Below are 20,563 nucleotides of genomic sequence, written 5' to 3' on the forward strand. Positions count from 1 at the left end.
CTCAGTAAGAAGCAAAAGACTGTATGCTTCCCAGCTCAATCTCAGATTCCCATTCTGAGGTCTATTCTGAGCTCTGGAGTTAAACAGGAAGAATGAGAGGATGCAGAAAAGAAATGTTGCTTTGGAGGAAAGTCTTGAAGAATCATACAACCCAAATAAAATAAAAAACAAAAAACAAAGATGAAAATTATTCATCCCAGAGGAGCAAAGAAAGGCTAGAGGGACAAAACAGTCTTTCAGACTTAGAAAACATGGTGACATGTTATTCTCCATCTTTATTAAGGGCAGAACAAGAGGAAAGCAGTCATGAGAACAGAGAGGCAGAGAGACAGAGAGGCAGAGAGAGAGTCAATCCTAGGTTAGGCTGGAATCTTCTTCAGAAGCATTCCTCTTGTAACCTGCTCCTGGTTTGCTCCTTTCACATCTGTGGCCCCCTGACCCCCCACATCCTTGCTTCTACCCTCTGGACTGGAGTTATTTCTGCAAAACAGGGTGAGTGGAAGGATGGAAGGGGAAAACGTCCCCTTTCTGAGATAACTGAATGGGCTAACAGAAAACTGAGTCCCATTCATCCTTCTTAGCATCTGACTCCAGGTGAGTCTCTGTAGGTCAAAGGTTTAAACGTGCCTCCTCCTCCTTTGCCCAGAAACGGTTACTGCCTTTGACTTCCCCAGAGATAACAGTCGGAAGAACCTCCTAGCCCACCACCTATAAGTAAGAGATAACATTTATATGGCGCTTTAGTGTTTAAAAAGTGATTTCCTCACTGAGGTAAGTAATACACATTTTATTACACCCATTTTACAGATAAGTAATGAGGTTCAGAGGAGTGAATTGGACTAACAGGTATCTAGTGACACGAACAGGATTGGAACTCAGGTCTCCTGAAACCAAGTCTAGTATTTTGTTTTGTTTTTCCACTAACATCCTACTGGGATTGTGACCGATCTGGGAGTGGGGTGGGGTGGAAAGTCAGGGATTAAAGAATGAGTTAGTGAAAGAAATGGAGCGGTGGAGTCCGGGGACTTTAGGTTTTCATCCATCCCCCACTTCTCTGCTGAGATAACTCCATTTCCATTCACAGGGTTCGGGGTGGAGAGCTCCAGGTGACACGGCTGGGCACTGCGCTGGAATCCTGGGGTGTGCCAACTGGTGTATGGTTTCGTGAGATAGTATAGGTGAAGTGCCTACGTGTAAACTAGTCTACTATTTCTGTTCCTGCGGGTGTTCCGCAGGTGCCCAAGTCATCTTCGTCCTTGCCCGACAGCACTCCCCAAGGCCGGACGGCTTATCTCGCTGGGTTCGCATACACACGCTGCGGGTTCGGGCAGCTGCGCCCTTTCCACCCAGGGCGGGAATGACGTCACGGCGGGTAGCCCCCAGAGCCACTTCCCAAGAGTAAAGAAAAGAAAGGAAGGAAATGCCTATCAGAAGTTCCACTGAGGAAAACAGAGAAACCCAGGGATGGAAGGAGGGTGGGGAGGGGAGAAGGGTGGGTCCAAAACATCCTAAAAAAGAAGGGGCCGCGGTGGGCTGGGGTGTGCGGGCGGAAGAGGGGGCACTGGGGCACGGAAAACCAAGGGGCCCCCGGGGGACGTGATCTTCCTAAAAAGGGACATCAGGGAAAGTCACATGGACTGCATCCCTGGCAGAAGGGTCCCCAAAGGGTCGGGCCAGTCACGTCACGGCAGGCGCTCGTCACCTCCCGCCCGGCCCCGCCCCCTCCCCGCTCAGGTGCGGGGTCTGGGAGCCACACCGGTCCTCCTCTCCTCTCCCGGCCGGGGCCCTCGCCTTCTGGCCCGAGGCTTTACGAGGGCGCATGCACGCCAGCTCCGGCCACTGGCCCGGAGGGATCCCCGGAGGCTTCCGGCAAAGGTGGGAGGCAGCGAGCACGGGAGGTGCGGCTGCCCGTCCGAAGGCAGAGCCCCGCCGCCAGGTATCTTCTCCGGCTCTTGGCGGGGAGGGGGCCGAGCCACAACTGCGCGCTTCCCTCGGGCTCGGCCCCGCTCGTAGATGCGGACACCGGCGGGAGGGGACTTCCCGCAGCAGGGTCCCGCGCCGGCGGGAGCGGAGGGCCGCGGGCTAGGCGCCGACCGGCCGCGAGGCCTCAGGGCGCCGGGACCCCGGCAGGCACCCGCCACGAAGTCACGATTTCCCCTCTCCGCCTCCCCAGCCGGTCTCCAACAGCACAAAAGCTCCCGGAGGGGGCGGGGCCGCCGGCCGTCCCGCCCCCTCCCCAGGCTCGGATTGGCTGCTCCGGCCGTCCGTCCGCGTTCTATTTTTGGTGGGGCGGGGAGGCCGGGCCGCCCTAGATCACGTTTGCCACCGGCGGCCAACCAGTCCGGGCCCGGGCCGCGGGTGGAGCTGCTATTGGGGGCCGGGGAGCTCGGCACCCCCTCCCAGCCCTCCAGCCTAGGTCCCCCACCCCTCCGCGCCCGGCTCGGGGCGGTATATCCTGCCTGCTCCACCTCCCCCTCGTGGAAGCGGAGCGGCGGCCTCCGGCTGACGCGGGGGCGAGATGTAGCGAGCCCGGCGCCGGGGCTGGACACTCGCCTTGGCGGGCGGGTGGGGGGCGCGGGGGGCCCGCGGAGGACGACTGCGGAGGAGGAGGAGCGAGGAGAAGAGGGGGTACCCTGCACCCCCCCCGAGACCGCCGGCCCCAGGTGCCCATCATCTTTCTCCAGGGCCGGGGGGGGGAGAGCGGGGGGGGGGGGGGGGGCAGATAACTACTGTTAAGTACCGGGGATTGGGGGGCGAGTCGCAAGAATGTAATCAGCTTGCGGAAGAATTTGGGGGGAGGGAATTTACTGTTAACTCTCTCTGCCTCCCCGCCCCGTACGTCTGGGCCCTGAACTGTGGTTCTGACACGCCCCCCCCATTTCAGCCCTTGTTTCTCCTGCTCTGGGGACCCCTCCTGTACTCCAGTGCTGGAGGGCAGGGTAGAGATTTTATCAGTAGTGTTGTTATCTCTGTTACTGGGGTTTGCTCCATCTCCAACAGACTAGAGTTGAGGAGTTGGTTATGTTTGGGGTTGTTAGGGACCATGAGAGCTGCCCCCCCAACACACACGCCTCATTGAATTGGCTCTCTTCTGGAGAAGTATCGCGTGCGACCTATTGCCCGGGGCTGATCTCTGGACAGGATAGACCAGAACCCCTAGAGTTACCAGGAGCTGCCGCCTTTCTTGGTGTTTGTATATTTCTCTGTACTTGATCAGTTTCCAGTAATCAGCATGGACCCACTGAAGCTTCTTCTCTACGAGCTCCAAAACCGAGGAGGAGAGGGTTGGGGGAGGGCTTGAAGAATCCACATGAAGAGAATCTCCCCAGCCTTCCTTCACTACCTGGTTCATGGAGAGTTGACTGTACTTCTCTTTGCAACTGTTGATTCTCAAGGACAAGAATGACCAGAGCTGAGCCTGTCCCTTGGCTTTCTGATAGACAGCCTTGCCCTTGTCTCCCGTGGCCTTCTCTAACCTTTGCTATTTTTGTGGCCAGGGTCTTAAGAGAGGCCTCAGAGTCACTTCTGAAAACTGAGGAGAACACCGTGCCCTTCATTATCAGAGTCTTACTGTTCTTTTGTCTCAGATGTCTCCTGGAGGTCTAATTATCTCACACTGCCATGTGGGTGATGGAAGCTGCTGCCCCTTTTCCACTTATGGGGTGGCTATAGGATAGGGTGTGTGAAATCCATTTTGAGAGTGAAGACTTCTAGTGCCTTGAATTGCCAGGAAACAATCAGGGGGACTGTTTGAATTTGTTCCTGCCCACCTCTGGTTGCTAAGAAGGCTGTTCAGAGGGTTCTGAACTGTCTGCCCAGCCAAAGTCTGAGCATAGTTCTACAGGCCAGGGCCAGGTCCCTAGCAGGACCTACCAGGTGAATTGGTTACTATTTGAGGAGATGAAAAAGGTAACTCCCCAAATTTCTATTCAGATAAAGTGCAGAATTGGAGTACCTAAATAATCAGAGGGAAGGAAATAACATTGCCACTAAATCTGCTTTGGAGAGAAAGTTCTCCATAAATGTTTTAATTTTTTTCCCTTCTTCCCCCTTAAGGTGTTCAGCATAGTTCCTGTGACTTTAAATAATAATCAGAGATTTGGAGAGGCACACAGTCTTCCTAGGAAAGTAAGGGGACAGCCAGAGGAGAGAGCAGAGGCAGGGGGAAGCTGTGATCCTGCCCCGGGACCAGTATAACTTCAGCAGCATCAGAAATCTGAACGTGCCATCAGCAAGAAGAGTTTGGAGGAACCAGAGCCCAGGCCAAGCCTGCGTTTTGAAAGACTCAAACCTAAAAGTATAACCACTGGGATCCCGTTGCAGGACAGCCTCAGATTTGGTAGATTCTTCTAGTACTGATCAGCCTGCCTCATTCTAGGGAATCAAGTGATGTGGGGTCAGTGCACCTGCTGAGAACCAAAGAAGATAAGGAACAGTGGTTGTCTCCCACCCCCGGACAAGGAGGGGACTGGACCGCTCTTCCAGTTTTGGAATAAGGCATTCACACCCCTAGTGGTTGGCTGCTGAGTACAGTGGGGTGGTTTCTTGTTTTCCTTCCCGATTGTGGCCTCAGTGCTTGATGGGGTTGCCTGTTGGTGGAACAATCTTCACAGCATCTGGTGGGAGCAAAGAGCTGTGGGAGACGGCCAATGAGCCTAGGCTCTCCCTGAGACCGAGGTCTCTCCAGAGTTAAAAGGGAGAGAGAGAAATTCCCATTCTCCCTTGTCATGTCCTCCAAGCCAGAACCAAAAGACCTCCACCAGCTGAATGGGACTGGCCCTCCTGAGCTGCCCTCCCCAGCGGATATCCCTGGACGGGAGTCACTAGCTAGCACCTCAGAGTTCCTGGGTCCAGAAGGGGCAGGAGTGGAGGTGGTCGTGATCGAGTCACGGGCCAATGCCAAAGGGGTTAGAGAAGAGGACGCCCTCCTAGAGAATGGGAGCCAGAGCAATGAGAGCGACGATGTCAGCACCGACCGTGGCCCCGAGCCGGCCTCTCCCCTCAAGGAGACCTCCTTCTCCATTGGGCTCCAGGTGCTTTTCCCTTTTCTCCTGGCTGGTTTTGGGACCGTTGCTGCAGGCATGGTGCTGGACATTGTACAGGTAGGCATATTGGGGAACACCAGGGACCGATTTACCTTGTGCTCTTAGAGAAAAAGCTGGCCATTCTAGTTTTCCTTCCAGCCTCCATGGCAGGAGTGTTCACACCCAGAAGCAGTGTCTTCCCAGAAAGATCATTTCCCCTTTGGACAGGATCCTTCACTCTCAGTCCCATGACTGGCCTCCAAATCATTTTCTTCAGAAGCCCGTGGGAAGGGAGCGGGCTGTGTGGAGCCAGGGTGAGGGTAATCATTGCCTAGCATGCATAGGCTATGGTCTAGTGCCCTGATGTGGAAAGAGGTAGAGGGGCTGTTACTACTCCTCAGGGGCCCTGTACAGGCCCCAACTCGACTGGTTATGTTTCACTCATTCTACCAATGCTCTTATCCATTCATCTGGGCCTTCAGGGGGTCCCAGCAGAGAGCTTAGTCTTAAACCCTCCTTGCTGGGCAGGGATTTGGCTGGCTGACAAGGTGGGGGAGGAGACTTTGTTTGCAGTGCCTAGGAAGGGTCATAAAATGCTTTCTCACCTGCCTGTCATTTTGGTACAGTCTCCTTAAAATTATGCACATACAGGCTGGAATACACACAATGACTGGAAAAGTATCAGCACTGATTATGTTCAACCAAAATGAAGACAAAATGATGACCAGACATGGGTAGGACCAAGACATCTACCTGCCTTGGGCCGGTGGCTTTTCATTAGGCTGGTGTGTAGGGACTGGGGTGAAAACTAGAAGATAATAGTCACAGATGCATCTTTAGGGTCTTTAGGAGTTATCTAATACAGCTTCTTCATTTTATAGAAGAAGAAACCCGAGGCCCAGACAGGTTACGGGTCCAGGATCCCTGTGATGGAAAGGAAAGAGGTAGAGCAGTGATTAAAATGCAGATCCTCTAAATCTAGTATGCATTCCATTGACTAAGAAGTCTGAGCAAGCGTGGAGCTTTTTCTGTGTGTCACAGAAATGTGGTACAGGATGTGTCAGGGAGACTGTACTACGAGGTGTTCTCAAAGGGTAGGATATATTCCAAGCTCTTTGAAGGAGCCGAGATCTGAGTTAATCATCAGCACGTATCAAATTCCTGCTGTGTGCTGAGTCTCTCTACTATAAGGAGGAAAAAGGGAAGAAATCAGGGCCATGTCCCTGGAAGCTTAGAGTCTCATAGTGGAGATATCATCCCTCCCCTGAAACCTCTTGCGCTGATGGAAGAAGAGAGGTGGTCTCTACTCTGGAGAAATTCCCAGCCTCGTGGGGCAGACATGATTCCCATTTTGGGGAGCTCTCAGTCTATATGATTTTGACCATGAAACATCCCTTGCGATTCCCAAGAGAGGAAGGGATTCTGGGACTACTGAATGCATTGGAAGGAATAGATCCGCAGCAGGCAAAGGGCATCCCCTTTGGCCTCCCCCTCCCCCCAACTCCACAGAAGACATAGGAAATAAAGAAAACTGGCTCCTGCCTCCTGTCCTCTCAGGCAATGCCCAGTGTCATCTCCTTTGGCTCATACCCCAGTGGTACTAGGGAGCCGACAGTTCCAGATAGTTCTGGCTAAATACAGTCAGCATGCCCACCCCCTGACCACCTTGACTCGTGCCCTTCGTGAGGAACTCTGCAGCTGCTGCTTCATGGCTGGGTGTTTACAAGGGAGTCATGTGTTCTCCCCACCCCCACCATCCTGGAATTTGTTACCCAAAAGGGAAAACCAACTGGAAAGTAGGAGAACTGAGCTATGGGTTCTCACCTACAGAACTTAATCCCTGCCCTACATTGTGCTAGGCACTGTGTAAGGCCCTAGAGCTACATGGACAGAGAAGGAAACAATGAGACTGATTTGTTGGTTCTCAGCCATTCCTGAAAGGCTGGTCATCACTGGTCCTCATACCTTCTCCCTCATTATATTTTACCCTGGTGTACTGTGAGATCTGTCACTAGGCCCACAACCTAAGAAGGGAATTCTGTAGGAGTGCTGGGGTTTAGGGATTGTTTTTCCTGTTAATGTTTCCTACGTGCCATGTCCCTAGGATTTTACCTGGCTGGCCATCCCATTCTCCATCCTAATTTGAGGTCTGCTCAGTCATAGATTCCAGGGTGAATGCCATCAAAATCTCCCAACAAGTCTTCTCAGGGGGATATCAAGCACATGGCTCACAGTACTCCTCTGTATGGCCTGAAACAGAGTAAATTGTCATGGGGAAATATTTAATGAAATAGAATGAAACATAGATAACATGAAATTGTGGCTTTCTAAGTCAGTGTGTGGCTGGCAGGGATCCTTATGTATGGTTTAATGACTCCCGTATCTATTTAAATTTGACACCATTGGTCCAAAGCATGGAGCCTAGGAAACTTTGGGATGACAGGAGCAAGAAGTGCCATAGGATCTTTGAGTTTAGGAGAAGAATAGGACCACCTACAGGCTGTGGTCTGGGATTCTCAAAGGAGTCTTATTCAGCTTTCCCTGCCCCTTGTGTAGTCCCCCCAAACTCAGAGAATTCTAAAACTAGAAAGGGCCTTTCAAAGCCCATGAGAATGAGATAACTGAACTGTGAAAAGGTTTCGGGGAGGAGGGTTATCAGCCCTTGCTAAAGAATGAATGAATAACTGTATAAATATACTTTTCTCTACTTGGATGCCTCTGCTGGCTGTCATGTATTTTCTGTGGATGATCATGGTTCAGGAAAAACTTTGTAACAAAGAGAGCTCTCTAAAAGCTGCCTCAGGAAGACTTCCTTGTCCCTGGCCCTCTTCTCCCCCTGCCCCAGTGATGGGGAGCTGCGTTGACCCAACCAGAAGGCAGCAGCTGGGCTCAGAGCAGCGGGCACAAGAATGAGTGCCGTGATACCATGGGAAGACAGGGATACATGGAGGGCAAAGAGTACTGTGACTTCGTTTGGGGCAGTGGGTGTTGGCAGATTTCTATGATTTCAGAATGGCAGAATGAGAGAGATGGAAGAGACCTCAGGGGCCGTCTAGTATAATCCATTTCCCCCAAAACAAATACTCATAATAACATACTGGGACAAGTGGTCAGCCAGCCAGCCTCTGCTTGGAAGGAGGAATGCTCTCTCTTTCCCCAAAAGTAGCAGATTCCCTTTTGGAGAGCTCTCTTTGTTGCAGAGTTTTCCCTGACACATCAAGCACAAATTTGCCTCATGGTAGCTGATACTCATTGCCGCTGATTTTGCCCCCTGGGACCAGACCGACAAATCTTAGTGTCTTTTCCATAGGACAGCTTTCAGATACTTAAAAAGACCCCCAAAACTCTTGTGTCTTCCTTCGTTGCTGAAGCCTTCCTTTTCCAGGCTAAACATTCCCAATGCCTTCAGCCATTTCTTTTATGACCTTACTCAAGATCCTTCACCAGCCTTATCTTTCTCTGGCTTCTTTCCCGTTTATTATCAATTTCCTTTTTAAACTGTGGTACTCCGAACTGAAGATGCTGTTTCAGATGCAGTCTGACTAGGGCAGAGTAAAGAAGAACAGTTGCCTTCTTATTCGTGATGTGGGCCTCTCTTCTCTTTTCTTCCTTCCTTCTGAAACAGAAATACCCTTACTTTTTATTTATCCTGGACCTGAGAAATTGGAGAATGGAAGAATTCTTTCTGGGCCAGGCCTGGGGGAGCTAGACAAGTTAGTAATAGCACCCCTGGGGGCTTTGAAGAACCAAGCAGAAGCCCAGGGTGGCCCTGGGCATTCGGCAGATGCGACAGAAGATGGGGAAAGGTGGATTTGCCTGTAAGATATCATGCCTTCTACAGCTTTCCCTTGGGAGCCACTGAACCGGCTGCTGTACTCCAGCCAATTTGTAATCCCCTCTTATCTGGTACCCTTTTCACTCAGCTGCTCTAGCCCAGCAGCTGGAGTGAGATAAGGATAAGGCCTGAAGGCTTGCTGTCAGAAAGGGAGGGAAAGAACAAGTGAGCTCTATGCCCCTCCCCACGCCTCCGTGGTACTTTGGAGGGGAGGTAGCACTGAAGCCAAGGCTGGCTGGATCCCTGGGGGTGGACAGGAAGGAGGGGAGGTGTTCTATGTGGCTCCTCAGAAACCTTGGATCCTGTAAACACTCCCTGGCTGCAGAGTTTAGTTCCCCTGGAAATGACCCGACTGATACTAGTTTCTCTTCTCCTGCCAGCCAAGGTGGTCCTACCATGGTTGCTGCTGCTGTTCAGATGGAGCAGTGATCTCATCCGTTTCTATCAGTCAGTCAGTCAGTCAAGTCAGTCAAGTGAGTTCAAATCCTTCCTCAGATATTTAACAGCTTTGTGGCTCTGGGCAAGTCACTAATCTCCCTAGACCTTAGCTTCTTCCTCAGTGAGATGGGGATAATAATACCTGCCCCTCAGGGTTATTGTGAGGATACAATTAGAAAATGCTTGTAAAATACTTTGCAAACCTAGAAGTGTTACCTAAATGCCAAGAATTATTATTTTTATCATTATTATTATTATTACAAAATAAATTGGAGATAATCTAACATTAAGGGAGATTGGGAAAAAGCTTTTTATAGAAAGAGGGACTCTAGTTGGGACTGGAAGGAAGCCCAGAGGTGGAGAAGAGGAGGGAGAGAATTCCAGGTGTGGGGACAGCCAGTGAAAATACTTGAGTGGGGAAATGGAATGTCTTGTTCAAAGGACAGCAGGGAAACCAGAGTCATTAAATACCTGAATAAGGAGGTAACCTGGTCAGCCCTGCGGAAGATCAGTTTAACAGGTGAGTGGAGGTTGGACATGAGTGGGAGTCTTCTTGAGGCAGGAAAACTAACCAGCAGACTTGACTTGCAGTAGTCCAAGCATGAGTTGATGAAAGCCTGAACCTGGGTGGTGGCAATGTTAGAAAAGAGGAGGAATATTAAGATTTCATGAAGGTAGAGTCAACAGGCCTTAGCAACAGATAAGATAGAAGGTGTGAAATTCTCTGATGGCATGATCTTCTTCAGCAACAAAGGATGAAACACAAGTTGTGGATGGCAACCTAGGTTGCTACTCTGAGTGATGGTGCACTTCCCAGGCAGAGGAAAGTTAGGAAAAAGGGATAGTGGGGGGTGGGGGGGAGAGAAGGAAACAGGAAGGGGAAGCGACCCAGCATTTGTTAAGCACTTATTGTGTGTCATACTCCATGCTAAGCACTTTACAGATATTACCTCATTGGATAATGAGTCTAATTTTGAGTTTCTGATATCTATGGAATATCCATTTCCAGGTATGCAATAGGCAGTTGGAGATCTGACTCTGGAGGATAGGAAATAAGTCAGAAATGGATAAGTAGATTTGGGAATCATCAGCGTAGAGATTATAATTTGAATCCATGGGAGTTTATGAAAGTAAAAAATATAGAGGGAAAAGGAATGAGAGTCTTCCCCATGATAAAGCCTTGAAAAATAGCCATGGCTAGTGGGTATGACCTGGATGAAGATCCAGGAAAGGAGACCAAATTGTGGTCAGACAGATAGGATGAGGACCAGGAGAGAGTAGTGTCATGAAAACCTAAGAGAAGAGGATGTTTGACTATCAAATGCTGCAGAAAGGTCAAGAAGGATGATAGTTGAGGAAAGGCCATTAGATTTGGCAATTAAGAGATCATTATTGACTTTCAAGAGAGCAGTTTCAGTTGGATAAAAAGCTGAAAGCTAAACCGCAGAGGGTTTAGAAGAAAATGGAGGCATGTATTGTAGATGGCCTGCAAGTTTAAGCACAAAAGAGAAGAGATATAAATGATAATAGGGATGGAAGAAAGAAGAGAGAGTTTTCTGAGGATAGGGGAGATATGGGTATGTTGGTAGGAAGAAGGGAAGTAGCCTCCATGGTCATTGTCTCTGGAGATATGGAGCACAGCTGATCCACGCCTGTCCATTGTGGGCCTCTAGGAAGTCCCACCCCAGTGCTTTACTTAGTATGGCATTAACAACCCTCAGCTCTCAAAAGCTGTGTGCCAAAAGGCCATGAGCTCTGGCAGATTCTGTCATTCTGGAAAGGCCTAGAGGACGGTCCACTCTGGCTCAGTCTAGAGAAGTTCAATACTGTTGGGCTGATGAATTCTTTTGTCCTGGCAACCCCAGGATATGTGATGTCAGCACACATTCTTATAATATGTTTGAGGCTTACACAAAGTCTTGATCTCATTTACCTCAAAGAGCATTAGGTCATTTGAGCCTTATGGCATCTTTGTGAAGGTAGGTGCTATAGGTACTGTTAACCCCATTTTACTTATCAATGAGTCTGACTCATTTCAGCCAGCCTTTTATTAAGCACCTACAGTATGCCAGTGTGCCAGGCACTGTGGATTCCCAAAGAAAATGGAAGTGTGGTACATAGACAAACAAAGTCAGAGCATACATGTGATAATTAGGTTAGGGGAGGTAATCAACAACTCTCCCAATGCACTATTAGTCAACATTTAGCAGGTGCCGAGAGAGAGCAGAGTCCATGGTGCCAGGCTCTGGAGAAGATAAAAAAACTCCCTCCCCTCATCCATAGCTCTGATGACTTTGTTTCTTGATTATTGCCCTACCTTCCCCTCTGCCCTCTCTAACTCGAGTCTCCCCCCGAGTCTGACGTGTTTATCGATGGCAGGTAGATAGTCTCTTTTTTGTGTGCATTAATATTTTATTGATTTTTTTGAAGTGTTGAGTTGTTTGTTTTTGTTTTTTTAGATTTCACTGTTAATTCCCAATAATTGCCCACCCAACAGAGCCTTCTTTTTGACAAATAGAGTACGGTTAATCAAAACAAAGCCCTGTGTCCGGCATTCTACGTGTCCCTCCCCAAGCTGTGGAGCACACACACATGCATGAGCATACGTACACACACACACACACACACACACACACACACACACACACACACACACACACACACACACACATACATACACACCTCCTAAGAGCAGGGAAGCCCAACATATATTCCTTAAATATCTCTTTTGTTGTACCAATCATGGGCTGGCTCCCTGTCACCTAAAGCCTGGGGGATCTCTGGATCAAAAAATGCCTCCTGTGAGAAGGTGAGAAAGGATAGCATTCCCACCACGGATGAGAATCTGTACAAAGGCAGAGAAACAGGAAATTTAACATCATGTACGTATGTAGGGAACAACAGTGAAGTCAGTTTGACCGGGAACAAGGATTGGGGGTTGGGGGGGTGGAATTTGTTAACGGAAGAAAATGTGAATTTAGCGAGAAAAGATAGATTGGACCCAGATGTGAAGGGCTTTAGGTACCAAAGAACTTTGTGTAGAGACAAGAGGAAGCCTGCTTTAGGGCACCCAGATAGTACAGTAGTTAGAGCCAGCAGTGAATTCAGGTGAACCCGAGTTTAAATCTGGCCTCAGACACTTACTTGCTGTGTGACCCTGGGTAAGTCTTTTAACCCTCTTTGCCTCAGTTTCCTCACCTGTAAAATGAGGATAGTAATCACACCTGCCTCTCAGGTTTGTTGTGGAGATCAGATGAGGTAATGTTTATAAAAAGCACTTAGCTCAGCGACTGACATACAGTAGAGATTGTTATGTGTGCTTATTCCATTACCCCTTCCCCTGGGGACCTTTACAGAAATATGGAGTTCATGAAGGGAAGATGATGAGTTTGGTTTAGGATATGTTGAGTCTTCAGTGACTTGAGGGAAATCCATTTGGAGGTAAATGGCAGCCAGGCTGTGTGTGATACCGGACTGCACTCAGGAGGGAGATGAGGACTGGGTGTGTATATTTAGAAGTCATGGAAGTGACAGGTTGATGAAATCCCCAAGAAAGGAAATAATGATCGAAGAGAGCCCCCAGCTGACCCCTGGGATAGAGCCACACCTAAGGGGGAGGACGTGGACTAAGAAGTGCGAGATGAGTGGGAGGAAAGCCAGGAAAGGAGAAATTATACAAGAGAGAAGAGGTGGGCTTGGTCAGCAATTCCAAATGTTACCAAAAAATAGGAAGGATGAAAAAACAAGAAGAAATCTTTCTGAGATGTTAATTGACTTTCCTCTTAGTCACCTAATTACTAAATGTTGAAAGTGAGGTTGGAACCAAAATCTTCTTGGCTTCCAAGGTCAGTATTCTATAAAGTTGAGGAAAGGTGAGAAAGAGATAATGCCTTAGTCAGCCTACTCCATCCTTTTGTTGTCTGCCTGCCAGATGGGTTAAGGCTGGTGGAATCATGTGGAGAATAAAGGCCTGTAACCCCAGTGTCCCCATCCTAGCATTCTACTTACCAAGCAGGACCATTGGATCATAGACTTGAGAGCTGCAAGAGACCCTAAAGGTCATCTTATTCACACACACCCTTTCATTTTACAAATAAGGAAACTGAAGACAAAAAGGGTTAAATAGTTTGTCCATCGTCACACAGGAAGTGAGAGCCAGGATTCAGAAGGAGATCCCCTAATTCCAAAGGCAGACTTCATTTCTCTGAATGGTGCTACCTTAAGTTGATCCCTGTTTCTCTGGCTTTGAGGGGATGGGGAAGTCCAATTGTTGAGGGAAAGAAGTAACAGTGAAAGGTGGGAGTGGAGCTTGGGGCGGTGGAGTAGGATGACATGGTTGGTGGAATTCACCCTTGAGCAGAGGCTCACCTTGTGCTGCCTTTCACTCTGGACCCTCTGCTGTCAAGGACTTTGTTTGGGGCTTTACTTCTTATCTCAGATGTGCTGAGGCCCCTTACCCCTAGTGCCTAGGGGATCCCTCGGGGTGGAGAACACCAGGCGGGCGTCTGACCCCTCATCTAGGGAGGGTGGACAGGTTTCACTCCTCACTTCCTCCCTCTCAGATCACTGGGGTCCTCTCCCTGACCTAATGCTCTTCCCTTCTTGGCCATGAACTTTCTTCCCTGCCATGGATGACAGTGAGTTGCCTTTTTTCTTTCTCTCCCTAGGGCTAACCCCTCCTAGAGTGGTGGAATGTTTAGATGTTGGAAAAGCTGAGGGTCAGAAAGATATTTAGGGGACCATGGTAAGGAAATGGGGACTTGGGGAAGGACAGAGAGCATAGTGGGAAGGAAGAAAGGTGGGGTGAGAAGTGAGGAAAGCTGCTAATCAGGTTTTTCTCCCAGAAAGAGGACTACAGTCCCACCCCATCCCCAACTCTGAGGGGCTCAGAGGTTTAAGGCTTAGGAGGTTGGCAAAGAGGAATTGATATACGGGTGCGTTACTCACTTGGATGAAAAGGACTCTTCAGGTATGCAAGATGACAGCACATGGGTGTCTGTTCCAGGAACAGAGCAGGCCTTCCTAGAACTTATATTTTTCCATCTATAGAAAGAGCAGGAAGACTTTGGGGGTGGCTTGGCTTCCTGACTCCAATTCATGGGCAGCCACTGGCATGTGAACTGGTTTTTTCTAGCTGAGCAGGGTGAATTGGATGGGTCTGAACCAGACCTCAGGGAAAAGAAAAGCCACTACCTGACTTTGACTGTTTCCTAGCCCACTCCTCAGTCCTAGGGCCCTGCCATTTCTAGCTCTAAGCTTCTTATTTTCCTCTTTTTTCCTTTAGAAGCTGAAGTTTTGGGGCCTAGGGTGACTGCCTTCTGAATTGCTAGACTTGGGGTACTGGAAGTTTGGTACCTGGAAGATAAATGTGTACTAAGAGGGGGAGGAGAAACAGACCCCTGATAATGAGATTTTGCATTGTTGGGGGGGTGGGAATTTCTGTCCTTTTGGGGCTAGGCCATTCCCAAGGAATCAGAGAAATAGGCCTATTCTGACCCAAAGATCAGAGCTTGGTCTGTGTTAGTTAAATGGTTATTTGGATGGTAGGATATTTACCACTGTTAGTTATTCATTTGGAAAGGCAGCACGGTCTAGTGAAAGAACGTGGACTTTGAGACAGGAGAAACAAGTTCAAATCCTGCCTTTGACATTTATTAGCTGTGTAACGTAGCTCATGGGCCTCAGTTTCTTCATCTGTAAAATGGGTTGGGTTGCTTGTATGAATCAGTTGATTGTTTTGAAAATCAAATGACATAATGCATGTATAATACTATGTAAGTATCAGTGAGTAGTAGTATTGGCTTTGATGTATAGATAGGCAAATAAATTATGTAAAAGAGTACGACGTGTACCTGAGAGGCACAAAATGGCTGGCGTAAATATAGTGCTTTAAAATTTACAAAGCTGAATGTGTACATTCTGAGTCCGCAACAACCCTATCATAACAGCTAAAGTGGATAGCACTTAAAGTTTGCAGAGTACTTGATGCATAATATCTCATTTTATGCCCGAAACAACGCTGCTGTGATTATCACTATTTTATGGATGAGGAAACAGAGGCAGTTTGAGGTGAAGTGACTTCCTCAGAGTCACACAGCTAGTAAGTGTCAGAGGTGGAGTATAAACTCAGATTTTCCTGCCTCAAGGGCCAGTGTTATTTCTGGTACTCCATAATGAGAGTTCAGAAAAGAAAACCATTTCTAGTTGGCGGGATTAAGAAAGGCTGATTAATGTGTAATTTGCGTCAAGGCCTTGCAAGACAATGTTCAAGAGGTAGAAAGGAAAAGAGTGAAAGCATTTAAGAAAAAGGAGCTAATGTAAGCAAAGCTGTGGAAGTAGAAAAGCATAGGGACTTGTTTGAGGATCTCCAGGGTAGATAGAGCACTGGGCATCCAAATAATAACATCATTAAGAACATACCAGTGGTATGTTCTGATCATGTCCAAGAGCAATAATTCCTTCTGGGACCAGGGTTTGAAGGGCCTTGAGTGCCAGAGCAAAAAGTTCCCTCTGAGTGAAGGAATGCAGGCCCTGATCCGGTGCTTGCTTCCCCATGGTAAGTCCTATAATGTCTTCCGGCAGCTACATAAAGTGTGGGGCAGAAGGTTCCATCTGACCAGCCATGATGCCTGTCATTGGCAGCAGGGAGAGGACTGGAAATGAACTCTCTTGTAGGAGGGGGAATTAATCTTCTAGAATGAGAAGGGGCTTAGTGTCAAGGGAAGTTTTGAAACTAAGAAGGCAGCATATTTTGGTGGGAAAAGTGCTGGATTTAGAGTCAGAGAACTAGGGTTTCAATTTCATCTGTGTCACTTATAACTTATGTGACGAGTCATTTAGTTTCTCTGAGCCTCAGTTTCCTTATTTGTAAAATGGGAGGGTTCCACCAGAGGAGCTTTTGTAATTTCCTGTCCTATATCTGTAACCCTTTAATTGGTCATACCTCCATGTCAGGAGGGGTTTATTATGAATATGGGAGGCTGATCTCACTCCTGGTCAGGGGCAGGAAGAACAGAAGTCAGAAGAATGATGGGAAGGTTTTTTTTCCCCTTCCTCCACCAGAACTGGCTTATCTACTTTGGGAGATGGAGGAGGAGGGGAACTCGAGGCCCAGTGTCAGGAAACTAGAACACCAGTGGTATGTTCTGATCGTGTCCAAGAGCAATAGTTCCTCCTGGGCAGGTGGTGAAGCCTCTCCAACCAAGGCAGACCCTGATTAACCCATTTTTTGTCTTTGACATAGCCCTTTAGGCTAAAGAGGGACTCATGTTTCTCGACTTTAGGGAAGGTGTCCTCATTAGGGTTCCATGAGAATGGACATTGGGGTATCTGGCATTGGAAGTATGTGTATGCCCCCAGGAAGATCCTTATATCTGTGCTAAGGGTGACCAGGAAATGGGTGAGATCTAACACTAATGAAATTAGTCCCATCCCCCTGGAGCTTTTAAGTTCCTATTAGTGTTTCCCTGTTTGGGAAAGGGTGCCCCAAAATGGGAGGGAGGGATCTGCTTCTCTTGAAACTTAGGACTTTCATTCAGTCTCTTCCTTCAGCCTGATTCTTGTCCTTAACCCAGAGGGGTCTGGGAGGAAGGGAGGTATATGGAAGTCATTAGAACCCAGCCATATTGAGAAGAGGCCAGAATCCTTAACCTTTTACAGATGATGAAATTAAGATAAACAAAGGGAAAAGGTACACGGGGGCACATAGCTGGTTAGTGGCCAAGCTAAGTCTAGAATCCAAGTTTCAGTGCAGGTATTTTTTCCTCTATATCTTGGTTACTCATCCTGACTGTCCAGCCCAGTCCTCAACCTCGGGGCCTGGCTATTTGAGATACTAAATAAGGAAATTAGAATTTTCCCCTAGACGCCATAGATGCCATTCCTCATCATAGACAAGGGAGCTTTGGCTTCAGGCTAATGTGCAAGTGACTCAGCTTTGGTCCAAGCTCAGATAGTTTTCTAAACCAGCTAGCTCCCTTCGTTCCTGGAATCTGGTGGCTTCCTCGCTTCTCCAGTTGACACCCTGCCCTCTGGAGGGAAATAGGCAAGAGGATAAGGAATGAATAGGGTGGAGCATGTGTGACAGGGGGAAGGAATCTAGCTATTCAGAGATAACTTGGGTAATGGCTAGAGCCTTGGCTGGACTGTTGTTCAGCTGTAACGCAAGGATTGACTCTTAAAACCTCTCCTCCCATCAGTGGCTTCCTCATTCTTTCTCCTATACCATACTGCCTTTCCTAGTTAGAGCAGAAGGAGGTGGAAAAGGAAGGCCCTTTGAGGACTGGTACTTGGTGGTCCTGAGGCCTTAACCCTGATTCTGAGCCAGGTTGATCTGAGTAGAGGGAAGGCAGCTGGTCCTGAAGGGGTGTTTCTGCCACAGAGCAGCAAAGCTTTGGAGAAAGAAACCAAACAAAGCCTCTAATCTGCTCAGCGCCAGACCTGAAGAGCCCAGTACTGAACAGCTGAAACAATAACGTGTAGGGACAGAGCTACAGAGAGATGGAACTAAAGGCAGATCAGGACAGTAGGTGGGGTGAGGGGGTCGGATTGGCCATTTGAAGGGGTCCAAATGAAGCTCCTCAGCCTGAGCAAATCCCACAGACATTTATGGTGCACCTACTATGTGGAAGGCATGACACAGGCCCTGCCCTCAGGATTTTCATTCTGCTGCGTTATAAGAGGGGTGCCAAGCACAGCCTGTGCACAGACAGGTCACTGCAGGGAGCTGAGGCAGGAGAGCAGGTCAGGAAAGGCCTCTCGGAGGAGTCGTGTTCTAAGATGACTCTTGAAGGAAGATAAAGATTCTAAGAGACATGCATAAGGAGGATGTACACACCAGGCTTGAGAGATGACCTGAGAAGACAGGCAGAAGTGGGAATTGGGTTGAGTTCATAGAGCAGCTAATGGGCTTGTTTGGCTGCAGCTTAGAGTCCAAAGGAAAGTACTACAAACTAAGACAGGAAAGGTAGACTGGAAGCAGATTGTGGAAGGCTTTAAATGCTGAGCTAAGGAGATTCTGTTTTATCCTAAAGTCACCCAGGGTTTGTAAGCAGGGGAGACACCGTCAGATCTGTGCCTTGGGAAAATTAGTGAGGCCTGCATGGAACAGGGACTTACAGCTGGCATATCATTCCCTTTCACAGACTCTGCATTTCCACTATTTTACTGTTCCCAACAGCCCCTATGTCTTTGCATACAGGGTCCCACATCACATGTGTCTACATCTGCCTTATGGAATTCCTATCTTGCTTCAAAGAGTCATGACTGAAATACCTCTTTCATCTAGACTCCTTTCCAAAGTCTCCCAGGTGTTTGTGCCTTCTTCCTCTTGAAATTACTTCAGAGACCTTTCTTTTGTACATTGCGTTTACTTATCCAGTGTCATAGCCGCCCAGTAAAGGACTCCTTGGAGCTCAAGGACTGGTTTTTCATTCTTGTCTTTGTAGCATGGTGGCTTGTACAAAGTAGGCTCTTAATGGGAATTGAATGAATTGAGCATGGTCTGGCCTTGGAGGTGGGAGGGAGACAGGTAGTGTTAAGAATCCGACGAGGAGTCTTTGGACTGAATACTGGCCTGGTTGTGGGGGTGAGAAGTGTGCCACTGACTTAGTTTGGTGTTGGGGTTGTGGGGGAAGAGGTTCTCACTCCCATGCTGATTTCCCCCATCTTCATCTGCCCTGATCTTACCTGGACGCTCTTCCTGTCTTGCAGCACTGGGAAGTCTTCAAGGATGTAACTGAAGTCTTCATCCTGGTACCTGCACTCCTGGGGCTCAAAGGGAACCTGGAAATGACTCTAGCCTCAAGACTATCAACAGCTGTGAGTATCTAAGGGTTGGGGTGTGGAAGCATCCATGGGAGGACCTGACTGTATATAAGGCTTCAGAAAGGCCCTGATCAGAGACTAGAGAGTGGCAGTTCAGTGTAGGCTGGTGCTCCAGGAGAGAAGACAGAAGGGAGACTTCATAACTAGTAGAAGGAGATTTCAAGCTGGATATCTTCCCTGTGGGGAGCTCCCTGCTTCCAAGCATCTCCCAGGTCATGTCTTCAGACAGCCTGGTCATATTCTGCTCCTGTCTCTCCGCCTCCCTACTCCCTGGGCCCACCTTATGACTGTTTTTGCAGCTTTGACTGGATGGCACCGTGCTGATCCTTCCCCCTCCCCTCCTGCCCTGCACAGATGGGGGCCTCCTCTGATCTCCATCCCCACTCTGCAGCTGGGACTGGAGTGTAGCCAGGACTGTCCAGCCCCACCCCTAGCCCCCATCTTCTTCCCTCCCTTTCCCCTGAATGAGCTCTTCTGACTGTTCATTGAGGACAGAGACAGGGGAACAAGGATGGACTGAGGTGAGGGGGCTACCAGCTCAGTCTACATTGAGGGTTCCGAGGCAGAAAGCCCCTGGAATGGCCTGTGGGGCAGGAGCTAGGCCACTGAAGCTCATAGTGAGGGGTGGTGGGAGATAAGAGTGACTGACATTGTCTCCTAGCTCACCGAACGGGCCATGTTCCCTCTGCATAAAAAGGAGAGAAACTAGATGGACCTATTCTAAATCTAGCCCAGAGCCCATCCCTGCTTCTGGCCCAATGTTACCCCTACTTATTAGGCACTCTGCCAGTACAGTGGGAACTCACCTCCTGCTGGGCTCTGGATGCCTAACCTCCTCTTATCAAGGAGTGGGATGGGGGTAAACTTCAAAGCCAGGTATTGAGGCCATCTTGACCTAGCCTGGGAACACAAAGCCACAGCTCAGAGGAAGGTGAGTCATCTCATCTGTGCTCGCTGAATCTCCAGGGGTAGGAGAAGAATGGAAATGCCTTCACCTCAAGACCCTAAGCACTTTAGCTATAACATTGAAAAAAAGGAGCTTGCAATTATATTGGTATTGTAACATAATAGATATCACAATATAATTTACCATTCATATTGCATAGAACTTCACATAGTACCTGGCAATGTAGGTGCTTGATAAAGATTTGTTGACTTCAGTTACAAAGTGTTTTAAATCTGTTGTCTCATTGAGCCTCATAAGAATCCTGAGAAGTAGGTACCTCAGTTACTAGCCTTAAGACCTAAGCACCCTTTTGCTATAATAATATTGAAAATAATAGCCTGTATTTATATTGCTTATCATTTATATATAATAGATATTTTAAGGTAATAATTTGCCGTTTAGCAGTACCAGTGCATTGTGGGTGTTTAATAAATATTAAAAATATTTTTAGATCTGTTATTTCTTTTAGGCCTTATAATAACCCAGTGAAGTAAG

The 20,563-nt window shown here is 48.4% G+C and overlaps 2 protein-coding genes across 4 annotated transcripts in view; one reads left to right on the plus strand and one right to left on the minus strand.

Moving 5' to 3' along the window:
- Nucleotides 1-772: 772 nt before the first annotated feature.
- Nucleotides 773-3,352, minus strand: LOC140523149 (uncharacterized). The gene is made up of 3 exons (XM_072638175.1): nucleotides 3,167-3,352; nucleotides 1,757-2,678; nucleotides 773-1,388 (listed from the first exon to the last, which is right to left on the minus strand). Exons 1-3 carry the CDS (start codon nucleotides 3,350-3,352, stop codon nucleotides 1,207-1,209), a joined length of 1,290 nt encoding a protein of 429 aa, XP_072494276.1. The 3' UTR covers nucleotides 773-1,206.
- An 843-nt stretch (nucleotides 3,353-4,195) lies between these two features.
- SLC41A1 (solute carrier family 41 member 1) overlaps nucleotides 4,196-20,563 on the plus strand; it is a 34,485-nt gene continuing 18,117 nt past the window's right edge. For 2 of the 3 annotated variants that reach the window (XM_072648033.1, XM_072648034.1), the window contains exons 1-2: nucleotides 4,592-5,102; nucleotides 19,009-19,116. In XM_072648033.1, coding sequence (XP_072504134.1) covers nucleotides 4,728-5,102; nucleotides 19,009-19,116 — 483 coding nt within the window. In that variant the 5' untranslated portion in view covers nucleotides 4,592-4,727. Of the gene's footprint in view, nucleotides 5,103-19,008; nucleotides 19,117-20,563 lie in introns of all 3 variants that reach the window. The other variant, XM_072648032.1, reaches the window with a different exon arrangement.

The sequence above is a fragment of the Notamacropus eugenii genome, chromosome 2 (genome assembly GCF_028372415.1).
Source record: "Notamacropus eugenii isolate mMacEug1 chromosome 2, mMacEug1.pri_v2, whole genome shotgun sequence".
Lineage (NCBI taxonomy): Eukaryota > Metazoa > Chordata > Mammalia > Diprotodontia > Macropodidae > Notamacropus > Notamacropus eugenii.